General features: G+C 59.8%; 1 protein-coding gene across 1 annotated transcript in view; it reads right to left on the bottom strand.

Annotated features, from left to right (window-relative positions):
• The window catches only part of CCDC187 (coiled-coil domain containing 187), a 47,397-nt gene that overhangs the window by 31,312 nt on the left and 2,514 nt on the right, over nucleotides 1-13,571 (bottom strand). The window contains exons 3-7 of the mRNA XM_064366090.1: nucleotides 12,041-12,139; nucleotides 9,114-9,215; nucleotides 3,040-3,174; nucleotides 1,371-2,509; nucleotides 847-941 (exon numbers count right to left, since the gene is read on the bottom strand). Coding sequence (XP_064222160.1) covers nucleotides 847-941; nucleotides 1,371-2,509; nucleotides 3,040-3,174; nucleotides 9,114-9,215; nucleotides 12,041-12,139 — 1,570 coding nt within the window. The remainder of the gene's footprint in view (nucleotides 1-846; nucleotides 942-1,370; nucleotides 2,510-3,039; nucleotides 3,175-9,113; nucleotides 9,216-12,040; nucleotides 12,140-13,571) is intronic.

Below are 13,571 nucleotides of genomic sequence, written 5' to 3'. Positions count from 1 at the left end.
CCGGCCCACAGTGGGCATTATTCAGCCACGAGCTCAATGAGCTCAAGCTGCAACACAGATGAGCCTGGAAAACCTGTGCTCGGCGAGAGAAGCCAGACCTGAGCCGGTGATCCCATTTAGATAAAATGTCAAGAATAGGCAAATCTGGGCGGGGGGCAGTGGCTCACACCTGTCATCCCAGCACTTTAGGAGGCCGAGGCAGGCAGATCACCTGAGGTTGGGAGTTCGAGACCAGCCTGGCCAACATGGTGAAACCTCATCTCTACTAAAAATACAATAATTAGCTGGGCATGGTGGCGCACGCCTATAATCCAAGCTACTTGGGAGGCTGAGGCCAGAGAATCGCTTGAACCCAGGAGGTGGAGGTTGCAGTGAACCAAGATTGCACCATTGCACTCCAGCCTGGGCAAAAGAGCAAAACTCCATCTCAAAAAAAAAAAAAAAGAGGAACAGGTAAATCCATCAGGGCCAGAAAGGAGACTGGTGACCCCGGGGGCTGGGGGAGGGGCTGCCTCCTGAGGGTGGGGGCTCATGGGGGATGGAATGTTCTGGAACTCAGTGGAAGTGGTGGTTGCACACACACGGTGAGGGTGTTAAATGCCACGGAATGTGCACTTTAACATGGTGAATGTAAGTGTGACGTAACTCTGGCCTCAGTGAGAACCTGCTCCAAGCAGCTGGGTGGCACTGTGGGTGGGGGTGGGCAGAGCCCATCCAACCTGAGGAGACTCTTGGTCATGAGGCAATGAATCGAGGCCTCAGAATACGCCCAGAACTGTCCTCGCCCTGGCCCAGCCCACCCACGGCCCTCCCCAGCACGTACAGTGCCCACACTTTCACACCCACCTGCCTGGGGCTTCCTGGCCCCCCAGCACCACGCCAGAGGTCACCTTGCTCCACTCCAGCACGGGCGACTCCAGGCTCCCGGAGGCTTCCAGATCCTAGCGTGGGGGGCAGTTGCCATCAGAGCCCCCGGCAGAAAGACCACATGCCCCGGCCTCAGCCTCAGCGCTGGGCCCTGACCTCCTCTGGGGGCCCAGGCTGCTTCCCCAGAGCCTTGCAGGAATCGGGGGTCCCACTTCAGGGGCTATGAGAGGCAAGGGAGTCCGTCCCCCAGGAGCCCCATCGTACCCAGGGGCAAAGGCGCCCAGGTCTGACCCTGTGCCTCACCAGGGCCTCCCGGGGGTCATTCACGGACACCCTCCGTTTCTACAGGCAGTGTCAGCAATGCCACACAGCCGCCAGGCCCCGGCTGCAGCCCTCACCCGCCCACTCCCCGGAGGGCACCAGGGGGCCGGCAGCAGCACCGAGCACCTGAGCCTCCAGCCCCTGGCTGAGCTGAGTCTCCGCAACCCGCCCTCGGCACGTACCCCAGACTGTGCAGAACTGGGGACAAAGGTCACGATGCCAGGGGTGGTCCGGGGGACCACGGGGACCGCGGTGCCGAGGACGGCCTCCCTCTGCTGCCTGTAGACCTCCCGCAGCCTCCGGCTCCTCAGCTCCCGGGCGCGCAGGGCCGCCGCCTTCTCCTCCAGGGCCTGCCGCCGCCGCGCCTGCGCCTTCTGGCGCATGAACTCCCGCAGGGACTCGGGGCTGTGTCCCGGGAGTCCTCGGGGCCTGGGGCAGGGCCGCGGCGCGTCCTTCTCCTTCCCAGGTGGGCTCTGCGGGAAGCTCCCGGTGGGCCTTGGCAGGGTATGCTTGGCACCTGAGGCAGGGGAGCCAGTGCCTCTGCCCTGGGCCAGGGGGCCGGCCCTCTGCACGCAGGAGCTGCTCCAGGGGCGCTGGGCTGGAGGACCGGGCCTTTCCAGAGGGTTCCATGGACTGGGGACCGGGGCCTCCCAGTCTTCACAAGCAGTCCAGGCCCTCCGAGGACAGGGCTGCGTGGCCACAGCACTCCAGGGCTGCCGGGGGGAGGGGCTCAGCTTTTCAGGGGGGCTCCCGGGCCTCTGGGAGGCGGGGCCCTGTCTTTGGGCCCCCCAGGCCCTCTGTGGACTCGATGTACTCCAGGGCCACCGAGAGAAGCGGCTCAACCTCTCACGGGGATTCTCTGACCTCTGGGAGGAGCGGTCCTGTTTTGGGGCCCCCCAGACCCGCTGCGGGCAGGACTCCCATTCAGTGGAGAAGCTCCGGGGCTGCCAGGAGTGGAAACTCCTAGCCCTCTCTAAAGAGGAACGCTTCCCCTCCGTCACGGCCCAGGGACTCTTAGAGAAGGAGCTGTGTGCACCCGGGTCCCTGCGGGGGCCCTTCCCTGCCACGTCCCGCAGCCTCCGCTTTGATGGCCCGAACTCTCGGCCTCCCTCCTGGCTCTGGGCCAGCTCCAGCCCAGCCTGGATTTGCTGGCTCGGGTCTCGTAGGATGGCCATGGCTGTTTGGATGGTCGCCGGCTGGTCAAAGGAAGCCAGGCTGGGTGTGTTCCCAGATGCCTGCTGGTCACTGTGGGCGGAGGGGGCACTGGGCCACCGGGCGCAGACAGGCGAGCGCTTCGTAGCTGCGACTTTCCTGCTGCCTCCTGCAAAGACAGGAGCGTCAGGGCGAGGAGGGGAGAGCAAAGCCGGCTCCTCCACCGGGCCAGAGGTGAGGAGCGTGGGGACGTCGGGGAGGCCCTCGGGCCCCTGCCCCTTCCAGTTACGACCTGGCCCCTCATGGGCAGAAGCCCTCTGAGGGTGGGCGCTGTGCCTGTGTGATGAGCTGCCGCTCTGCACGTGCTAGCCGAGCACGGGTGGAGGGTGCCTGTGTCTGAGGAGCTCCTGCCAGCTCCCACCCTGCCTTCCTGCCGAGAGAAGGCCTTGGCAGCGTGCCTGCCCTGGGAGCTGGCAAGGGAGCCTCCTGGGGACAGAAACCCTGTTCTCAGGCTTTGAAAACACATATTGCCCGAAGTCCAGTGTGGATGGCGGGTTTGGAGGGTGTTTGCAGGCTGCCGTGAGAGGCACCCACACCTCTTGCTTCCAGACCACCTGGAGCCTGGGCATCTCCTCCCCTTCCCCGCCCCCCAGATGCCACAGCAGAGCAGGGCAGAGCCCGTGGCAGAGGCACAGGTACCTAAGTCCGAGGCGAGAGCCGGGTCTCTGCAGGGGGTCTTGCTCTGGAAGCGGCGGAGGGCGGGAGGGGGCCCGAGCAGCAGCCTTGCTAGAGCTTGTCCCTTCCTCCAGGCGTACACACCAGCCAGCTCCGAATCTTAAACAGAGAAAACACACGCACAGCCGGGCTCCCCACGACCCTCTGGGCACTGGCCCGGGCAGGGAGGTTGGTGGCTCCGTGCAGCCCAGAGGGCACAGTGTGGGAGGGGGAATCCCTCACGTCCAGGCCCCTGTTGGGCAGAGTGGGACCCTCAGCCAGTACGGGGCAAGGCTGAGTCTCAAGCGGCCATGAGCAAGTGGCTTCCCTGACCCTCAGAGTCCTCTTCAGGAAAGTCGGGAGAACAGAGCCTGCCCCACAGCTTTGCTGGCAAAGCTCTCAGCACAGGCCAGGCCTGCAGCGCATGCGAAAGAAACGGGAGCGGCAGCCAGAGGAGTGACAACGCCGCCCTCGGCTCCTCGGCCAGGCTCCGCACGCAGCATGGGAGGTCCCATTGCCACGGGCCACGGGAGTCGAGCCACGGGAGATTCATCGGCTTTCAAGCCAGCAGAGTCAGTGGTCACACGGGTGGGCAGCAGTGAAGGCTCCCGGCCGGCAGGACGGGGCGTCCTGGTCACTGCAGCCACAAACAGCCCCACATCCCGAGTACGGGTGAGCCTTCACCCACCAATGCCATCCCATGGCGAGCGCCGATCATCGAGGTGGCACTTCCTAGCCCAGCTCACCGTCACCTGTGCCAACACCAGACACGCCAGACCCACAGGCCCCCCACCTAGGGCCCAGGCAAAGGTTGAAGCAGGGCGGGCCCTGGCTCACACACTCTCACACTCACACGCACGCACATGCTCACACGTGCTGTCACGCACTCACACATGCTCTCACATACATGTTCTCACATACATTCACACACATGCTCATAGGCTCACACACGCTCACACGTACAAACGCTCTCATACATGCACACACATACACACACACATGCACACACGCTCACATACATTCACACACACGCTCACACACATACACACTCACACATGCTCTCAATCACCCACATTCTCACAATCACATGCTCACATGCACACACGCTCTCACACACACATTCTCACATACACCTGCTCACACACTCACACATGCTCACACACAGGTGCTTACATACGTGCTCACAACTCCCTCATGTATTCACACGCTCACACACACATACACACACACTTACACGTGCTCACACACATGCTCACACATACAAACGCTCTCACACATGCACACACATTCACACACACGCTCACACACGCTCACACATACAAACGCTCTCATACATGCACACACATTCACACACACATGCTCACACGCTCACACATACATTCACAGATGCTCACACACGCTTACACACACACACGCTCACACATGCTCTCACAATCACCCACATTCTCACAATCACATGCTCACATGCACACACGCTCTCACACACACATTCTCACATACACCTGCTCACACACTCACACATGCTCACACACAGGTGCTTACACACGTGCTCACAACTCCCTCATGTATTCACAGGCTCACACATACATGCCATCACACACACTTTCATGCTCACTCTCACATATGCTCACAACTCTCTCACGTGCTCACAGGCTCTCACACTCACAGATATGCCATCATACACCTTTACACTCACATGCTCACAGGCTCACACACAATCGAATGCTGGCAGGCACTGGCACACTCACTCTCATGCTCACACAGTCATGCTCTCACACGTGCTGTCACGTATGCTTGCACATTCACATGCTCTGGCACGCTCACACATTCATGCATTCACACATGTGCACACACTTGCACACATGCTCACACGGTCTCATGCTCACACACACATGCTCTGAACCTGCTCTCACACTCACACATGCTACCACAGTCTCATATGCTCTCAGACACACACACAAGCACTCATACACACACGCCCTCACATGTGCTCTCACATACACTCACACACACTCACACATGCACGCTCACACACACTCACACATGCACGCTCACACACGCACGCTCTCTCTCACACACACACGCACGCACGCTGCTTATTCCAGCTGGCTCCACAGGGCCAAGACCACACGTGCCATGGATCGCTGGCCCCTATGCCCCTTCCTAAGGCCCAGCCCAGGGCGGTTCCACCATGTGGCCTGGGGTCGAGACCACCATGGAGTATCAGCCAGGGCTCGTCCTGTCCCCCAGGAAGGGAGACTTTCTGCCAAATGAGGGTGCCTTGGGCAGGGACCATCCAGAGCTGAGCACCCAGGGGCAGGCTCCTGGACTGAGTCAGGGACTTCCCTAGCCCCACCCAGCCACGGCACCCTCCCTGCACTGCCCTGCCCCCTGGCCATCAGCCACAGGCCTGAAGCTACCTCTCCAGGAAGGGGAATGGGCTGTGCAGTCACCCCCACCGGACCATGCCCTCCCAGAGCCACATCCCCAAGGACAGGCTCCCTACGGCCACGCTCTTTCCAAGACAGGACCCCAGGCCACACCTCATGCCCATGCCCACTTTAGGGCAGGACCCCTTAAGGCTGTACCCTGTCTAGGACAGGACCGCAAGGGTGTGGTCTCAGGAGTCCCAGAGCTGGGTTGAAGTCTGGCTCCGTCACCCACCAGCCATGGGCCTCAGGCCAATGATGTAACTTATCTATGCCTCAGTTTCCCACTCTGTAAAATGGGGTGCATATCTCACAGCACCTCCCACAGGGCCACACGGATGAAAAGGCAGTGACGATCATTGTGGGAGATGGGCCTGCAAGGGGATCAGGATTCAGCTGGCTCAGGGCGGTGTCGAAGGCCGGAGCTGAGGCCAGCATGACCCAACTTCCCGCAGCTAGGTTTCAGGGTGGGGGACCCGGTGTGGAGGGGAGCCCTGGTGAGGTTTCTCCATCCTAGTCCCTACAGCTGCTCCCCCACACAAAGCCAGCCGGCCCCCCTCGCTGGGGTGCTGGGCCAGGGACCCGCCTGGGGAGGGCCTCCCCGCCTGCCCGCCCGGCCCCTCCATCCCCGGCCGCTCGCTTCCCCATTAGCCCGCCAGAGGGTCCCGCTCGATAAATGGGTCCTGGTGGGCACATTTTTTCTTCCACTGAGCAGTTTAATGGCAATTAATTTTTTTACGAGAGGATTTTTAATCTGTGGAAATGGATGAAGTCCCCAAGTGCCCTGTCAAAGTTCTGGGGCCGTCCTAATCTATGATAAAAAATGCAAAGTGAGGTGATATAATCTGAAATTAAATATCAGGCTTCATTTTCCTTTGGCCCGGATGGATGAATATTTTATAACTATTGTGATTTAATTTTTTGTTAACTACAGCAAATTTCTAATTCATCCGATTCCCAAGTCCTGTGGCTCTGACCCCTGAACCGAAACTCATCTCTCCTAGGCCCAGCTGTGACTTCGTCACTGACAGAAACTAATGGTCAGCACTGTCAGGGTGACACGCTGCTTACGATGATGAATGTGGCCGGTGGCACGGCCTCTGACCCGGTGTCAGGCACAAAGCAGGTCATTTTTCAAGTGAGCCATGAAAATAAAACAAACCAAAGACCTGGGGGAGGGAGGGGATGATCATGCAGAAAATTATTATATTGTACGCGTGTTTCTGCGGCCTTCCAGAACCTTCTCGGTGCCTGGGTACCTCAGTCTCCTTCCCCTCCTGCACGTCCTCTGGCCCCGCCGAATGCACACGGTGGCCCCGCAGCCCTGCGGAGCTCCCACCCCACCCGCGAGTCCTCCCTGGGCGTGGGCACAGAGGCATTTGCTCTCAGCTGGAAGCTGCCGCTCTGCCTGAGAACAGAGGAGCCAGTGTCTGATGACACCAGACAGACGCTCAGCACCTGGGCACAGACAGAGCACACGCCATGCGGTGCCCGTCCCCACGGCCCCAGGGCTGTGATCGCTCGCAGTGTGGGGAAGGAGGCATGGAGCTTCACGGGAGTGGCCGCGAGCTGGCGCTGCTCACACTTAGGGTAAGGGTCCCACAAAGCCAATCTCAGCACCTGGGGGCTCTCGCTGGTGTCCCCAGACCCCGTGGTTTGGCGACCCAGGACCCAAGCCTGGAGGGTGGCCTGGCAAGCTGCCCAGCCTCAGCCCCAGGTGCACACGGCTGGGCTCCCAGGTTAGGAACGCCAGCCTCTGGCTGGACGGGCGGGAGGCTCTGCCTCTGTGCAGGCCGGGCAGGCCGTGGAACCTCAGTTGCCTCATCTACAGAATGGGAGCAAGGGAACCAGGAGGCTTCAGTGAGCCCACGGAGTGTGGGCGCTGGCCACGCCACTCCTCTGACTTTGAAGACGCCCCAGAGGGAAGCCCCGGAGGGATGCTGCCTGCCACCCGCCCCCCCTGCAACCCTACTGAAGGGCAAGGGCGGCTCTCAGGTTTGCCCTGCAAGCTCCGAAACCCATGCCCAGGCTAAGCCGCTGGGTCTCTGCAGGGCACTGACACCCTTGCCCGGTCCTCAGGTAGGAGATGCCTGGATTAGAAATTCCTCTGACCACTGGGATCCACCCACAGCATTGCCTGACTGGACTCTCCAGGAAACACGAATGAAATTAAGCGCAATGCAAGCCTATGGCTGAGTCGCACCCCCACGCGCCTGCGCGGAGTCCCCAAGCTACTGGAGAGTGGGGTCTGCGGAAGACCCTTGCCCACCCCCAAGTGTGCAGGTGGAAGGAGATGTCCTGGGCTTGCTTATTAAATACGACCTCATGACAAAGCAAGCAAGCACGGCTCCCTCAGCCAAGCGCACCCCGAGCTGCCCACCACACGAACACCCATGCCAGTATCTGTCACTGTGGGCTTCGGGTGCCCTGAGCTGCAGGTGCCGTGATCTGTGGGTGCTCTGCGCTGCGGGTGCCGTGATCTGTGGGTACTCTGAGCTGTGGGTGCCGTGAGTTGTGGGTGCTCTGAGCTGTGAGTGCCATGAGCTGTGGGTGCCCTGAGCTGCGGGTGCCGTGAGTTGCGGGTGCTCTGAGCTGCGGGTGCTCTGAGCTGCAGGTGCTCTGAGCTGTGGGTGCTGTGATCTGTGGGTACTCTGAGCTGTGGGCGTCGTGATCTGTGGGTGCTCTGAGCTGTGGGTGCTCCTGAGCTGCAGGTGCCATGAGTTGTGGGTGCTCTGAGTTGCGGGTGCTGTGAGTTGTGGGTGCCATGAGCTGTGGGTGCTGTGAGTTGTGGGTGCTCTGAGCTGCGGGTGCTCTGAGCTGTGGGTGCTCTGAGCTGTGGGTGCTGTGAGTTGTGGGTGCCACGAGCTGTGGGTGCCCTAAGCTGCAGGTGCTGGGAGCTGCAGGTGCTGTGAGTTGTGGGTGCTCTGAGCTGCGGGTGCTCTGAGCTGTGGGTGTCATGATCTGTGGGTGTCGTGAGCTGTGGATGCCAGGAGCTGTGGGTGTCCTGGGCTGTTGGTGCTGTGAGCTACAGGTGCCGGGAGCTCTGGGTGCTGTGCACTGCAAGCGACATGAACTGCGGGTGCCCTGAGCTGCGGGTGCTGTGAGCTGCCGGTGTGTGCTACGCTGTGGGTCCCGTGAGCTGCGGGTGCTGTGAGCTGCTGGTGTGTGCTACGCTGTGGGTGCCCTGAGCTGCGGGTGCTGTGAGCTGCCGGTGTGTGCTACGCTGTGGGTGTCGTGAGCTGCGGGTCCCGTGAGCTGCCGGTGTGTGCTACGCTGTGGTTGAACAGCTCTGTTTTCTTACAGTCTCGCTCAGCCTCCCGGTTTTGAGAGGACAATAGTGCCTGGTGTTTTGTGGACTTTCACTTTGTCTCAAGGGACACACCCTGCCCAGACAGGAACCACCTGCTACTCCAGTGGCGGCCAAGGTCACCAGTCGCCTGGGACACGGGTCCTGAAGCTCCAGCCGGACCTGCCGATCGCAGGTGCCCTGAGGAAGCCTGTGCACATGGCAGTCCAGGTGGCCAGCCGCAGCCCCAGCCCCAGAAATGAAAGCCATCTGCCTACCTAGTGTGCCAATATCATACATGCCCATCCCCAAGCCCTGCCAGGGCCCGGAATAGCAAATCTTACCTTCGTCCTTGTCTTCGGCCACTCTTCTAGGGGAGGGAGACTTGGGGGTCTTCTCTCTTGTGCAAGAACTGCTTCTGATCCTTTTGGGATTTTCCCTTAGAACTTCAGTGAGGAAGAGAAGGGAAGGAAGGGGGGGAAGGTGAGCGGTAAAACCACACACAGGCCCCGCCACTCGGCCACCCTGGGGTCCTGTGCAAACAGTCACGAGAGCCATAAACATTGCCGGTCCTGCTCCCCGGTCGGCGAGAGCCAGGGTAGGCAGCTAACGCCGAGGACAAGGTGCCCGGCCTGACTGCCACGTCCCCTGCAGAGCTCTCCCTGGGGACTGCCACGAGGCACTCCTCCCTAGAGAGCCGGGCACACCTACTCAAATTCTCTCCCGGGTGTCCAGCGGCCTCCCCTCCCGGCCCAGAGGTCCTGAAGACAGGAGCCAGTTTCGAATCTCTGAATCCAGCACCCAGCTAGGGGCCGGGGCCGTGGGCACTCAGGACTATTCGCTGAGTGAAGGAACGACTGAATGGGCCAGGCCCCAAATGAATGCACAGAGTAGCAGCGTCCAGACTGAACACCTCTGAGGCCAGAGGCAGGAAGAGGGAGGGCAAGACCTGGAGGGACCTTGGCACCGCGGGTGGACCCTTCTGGCTGACGGGAGGAGATGGAGAGCCGAGGGGGCAGAGTTTGCTCAAAGTCGCTCAGCAAGGACAGTGGCCACCCAGAGGGCTGGCTCCCGAGGCTGGCTGCTCGTCTTTCCCTGCATGCCACCTCCTTCAGTCTCCGCACGGCTGGGGTGGGGGCACATCTGGGAAGCTACAGTGTCTGACAGGTCTCCCACAGGTGGGGACTCACAGACGAGGACCCTGGCCAAAGGCGTCTCTGGGCCTCCAAATGCCACTCGGGCCAGGCTGGGCCTGTCCCTCGGTTTTCCAGGCCCCGACCCTGCTGGCAGGAGGATCCTTAAGGGCCAGGTAGGTCCTCTTTAAAGGACACAGACTGTGTGACCCCACTCTACGCAGTCGCCAGAGTTGCCAGGTCCACAGAGACAGGAAGCAAGAAGGTAGGTGCCAGGGCCTAGGGGAGGGGGACGGGGAGTCAGTGGGGACAGAGCTTCAGCTGGGAAGATGGAAAGTTCTAGAAACGGAGAGTGGCAATGGGTCCACAGCTCTGAGAATGTGCTTAGCGCCACTGAACTCTGCACTTAGAAAAAGGCCCTCCCACTTCGGGAGACCGAGGCAGGCGGATCACAAGGTCGGGTGTTTGAGACCAGCCTGACCAACATAGTGAAACCCCGTCTCTACTAAAAATACCAAAATTAGCCAGGTGTGGTGGTGCACGCCTGTAATTCCAGCTGCTTGGGAGACTGAGGCAGGAGAATCACTTGAACCTGGGAGGCAGAGGTTGCGGTGAGCCGAGATCACGTCACTGCACTCCAGCCTGGGCAACAGAGTGAGACTCCGTCTCAAAAAAAAAAGAAAAAGGCCCTCTTCCATGCCTGCTTCCGGAAAGTTCTCAAACTGGGAGAGTGAAAACGAGGCTGCCAGGAGCTGGTGACCGATAGGATGGGGTGGTTGAGATCCCTAAGTGACCCATTGCTGGGTCCTGAACTTGACCAGTGGGCCCCAGTGGCCTCCCTGGGGCAGGGGCAGGGGCAGGAAGGGTGGCCTCCTGGGCAAGCCGATGCCATGGGGGTCCCCCTGGAAGGTGGAGGAGGAAGAAGCAAGGTGGTGCCGGCCGCGGGCTGAGGCAGAACCAGATCCGGAGGGGCAGGAGTGCCGGGAACTGCAGGGCTCGAGGAACCAACTCTGCCCCCTGCTCTCCGAGGGGCCGGCCCTGAACCCCGCCCACATCTGCACTGGCTCACACACCACACGGGAGGGACACCCCCAAATGCGTGCCCATGGCTGCTGCCCAACCAGACATCATGGAGAATCCACCAACCCGGCCCCACCCAGCCAGCGCTGCACGGCTGGGAGGGGCAATGACTGTCCCCACGAAGACGCACGTGATTCCCCAGGCCCCTCCCCCTCCTTCGTTCTGGGTCTCAGGAATCTTGCCCGCGTCTGCCTCTCTCTGGACTGGAGAGAGCTCCCTGCATCCATATTGCCCCGGGCCTGCCCAAGCCGGTTCACGGCCACTCCCCTCCTAGACCTCCGTGGCTCCCATTGTCCGGGATGAAGGCCACATCCTCCAGCCTCCAGCACCAGCTCCTGCCCCCTCCATCCTCACCCCTCCCGTTTGTCAAGCAAATGAGTGAGCAAAAACCTGGTGGGCCCCAGGCCCACTCCCTGTGGCTGCCACGTGGCCACACAGGAAACCCCTTGCCTATTTTGTACAGGAGATCTCTTGGGAAAAAAATTTTTATTTATTTATTTATTTATTTATTTTTTTGAGGCGGAGTTTTGCTCTTGTTACCCAGGCGGGAGTGCAATGGCACTATCTCGGCTCACCGCAACCTCCGCCTCCTGGGTTCAGGCAATTCTCCTGCCTCAGCCTCCCGAGTAGCTGGGATAACAGGCACGCACCACCATGCCCGGCTAATTTTTTGTAGTTTTAGTAGAGATGGGGTTTCACCTTGTTGACCAGGCTGGTCTCGATCTCTTGACCTCGTGATCCACCCACCTTGGCCTCCCAAAGTGCTGGGATTATAGGCGTGAGCCACCGCACCCAGCCCAAAAAAATTTTTTAAATGCCCCTGCTCAGCTCCCCAGGGCCTGCCTGGATTCCAGCCCCACTGGAGAGGCAGAGGCTTAGAACACAGGCTCCGGATAATGGCAGTCTGGCTCCAAATCCCCACTGGGCCTCTTTCCACTTGGGGTCCTCCCTGACCCTCGGTGTCTTTGTCTGTGAGTGTGGCCCAGCATGTGCTGCCCACATTATGGCCTGAGCATCTAACCCGGAGCGCCAGGGCAGCCACCCACAGAGCCACTCACCAGGAACCTGGTGCTGGGAGGGCCCGGAGAGCTTGCGCCCCTGGCCACGGGTTGCCTTGTCTTCAACTCTGCGCTCAGTTGCACTCAAAATGCTGAAACCTGGAACAGGGTGAAAAGCAGAAGGCAGCATGAGAAGACACCCACAGAGAATCTCCAGGAGAAGGTGCCAGTTTGGCAGCAGCCGAAGAGCCATTTTATTTATTTATTCATTCGAGACAGGGCCTCACTCTGTCACCCAGGCTGGAGTGCAGTGGTGTGATCTCAGCTCCCTACAACCTCTGCCTCCTGGGTTCAAGTGAGTCTCCTGCCTCAGCCTCCCGAGGAGCTGGGCCTACAGGTATCCACCATCACACCTGGCTACTTTTTGTATTTTGAAAGCCTTTTTCTTTTTTGTGGGGTGGAGTCTCGCTCTGTCACCCAGGCTGGAGTGCAGTGGCGCAATCTCAGCTCACCACAACCTCCGCCTCCCGGGTTCAAGTGATTCTCCTGCCTCAGCCTCCCGAGTAGCTGGGATGACAGACACCTGCCACCACACCTGCTTAATTTTTTGTATTTTTAGTAGAGCCAGGGTTTCACCATATTGTCGAGGCTGGTCTCAAACTCCCGAATTCAAGTGATCTGCCCACCTCAGCCTTCCAAAGTGCTAGGATTACAGGTGTGAACCACCACGCCCGGCCTCAAAAACCTTTCAGTAGCACCTCTGACCAATGGTTCAGGCTGAGAATGCATCCATGAGGCCCATCAAGACATGCACCAGTGCTGGGCACAGTGCCAGCATCTCGTATAGAGCCGCCTCTAGCCGTGGCTCCATGGAGCCCCCAGGAGTGAGTCAGGACCTGCACGCCCCCGGGCCGTGCACTGAGTGTGGTTGGGAACATGTAGCACCCGGAAGGAGGTAGCACAACATGGCCTCAACTTCTGTTCTTGCAAAGGGACTTCATGACTTAGAGCGGTGCCCCCCAGAGCGTTCGCTCGGACAGTCGGGGAGGAAGGTCCGCGGGAAGTAGGAATGATTTTCATTCCATTCCTGTGCTTATTGCACGTGCCCCCCCCCCCAAAAATATGCCTGCCTTAAAAAAACAAAGTCACAAAGGACAAATTCTATGTGATTCCACTGATACGAGGTCCCCAGAGTCGTCAGATCCACAGAGACAGGAAGTAGGAGGGAGGGTCCAGGGCTGGGAGGGGACGGGAGTGAGTGTTTCGCGGAGACAGAGCTTCGGCCTGGGAAGATGGAGAGTTCCGGAGATGGAGGGTGGTGGTGGGTGCAGGACTCTGTGAATGTGCTCAGTGACACTGAACCGTGCACTTTAAAATGATTCAGACGGTGCATTTTATGTTCGGCATATCTTACAATTTTTTAAAAAATAAGAAGTTATCTTAAAAATAAAGGAGGTGGCCAGGCGCAGTGGCTCACGCCTGTAATCCCAGCACTCTGGGAGGCTGAGAGGCAGGAGGATCACCTGAGGTCAGGAGTTCAAGACCAGCCTGGTCAACATGATGAAACCCTGTCTCTACTAAAAATACAAAA

This window comes from Aotus nancymaae, unplaced genomic scaffold (assembly GCF_030222135.1).
Source record: "Aotus nancymaae isolate 86718 unplaced genomic scaffold, 86718_ANA_hifiasm-v0.15.2.pri h1tg000063l, whole genome shotgun sequence".
Lineage (NCBI taxonomy): Eukaryota > Metazoa > Chordata > Mammalia > Primates > Aotidae > Aotus > Aotus nancymaae.
The sequence above is the reverse complement of the archived record's forward strand: the minus strand, read 5'-3'. Positions and strand labels throughout refer to the sequence as shown.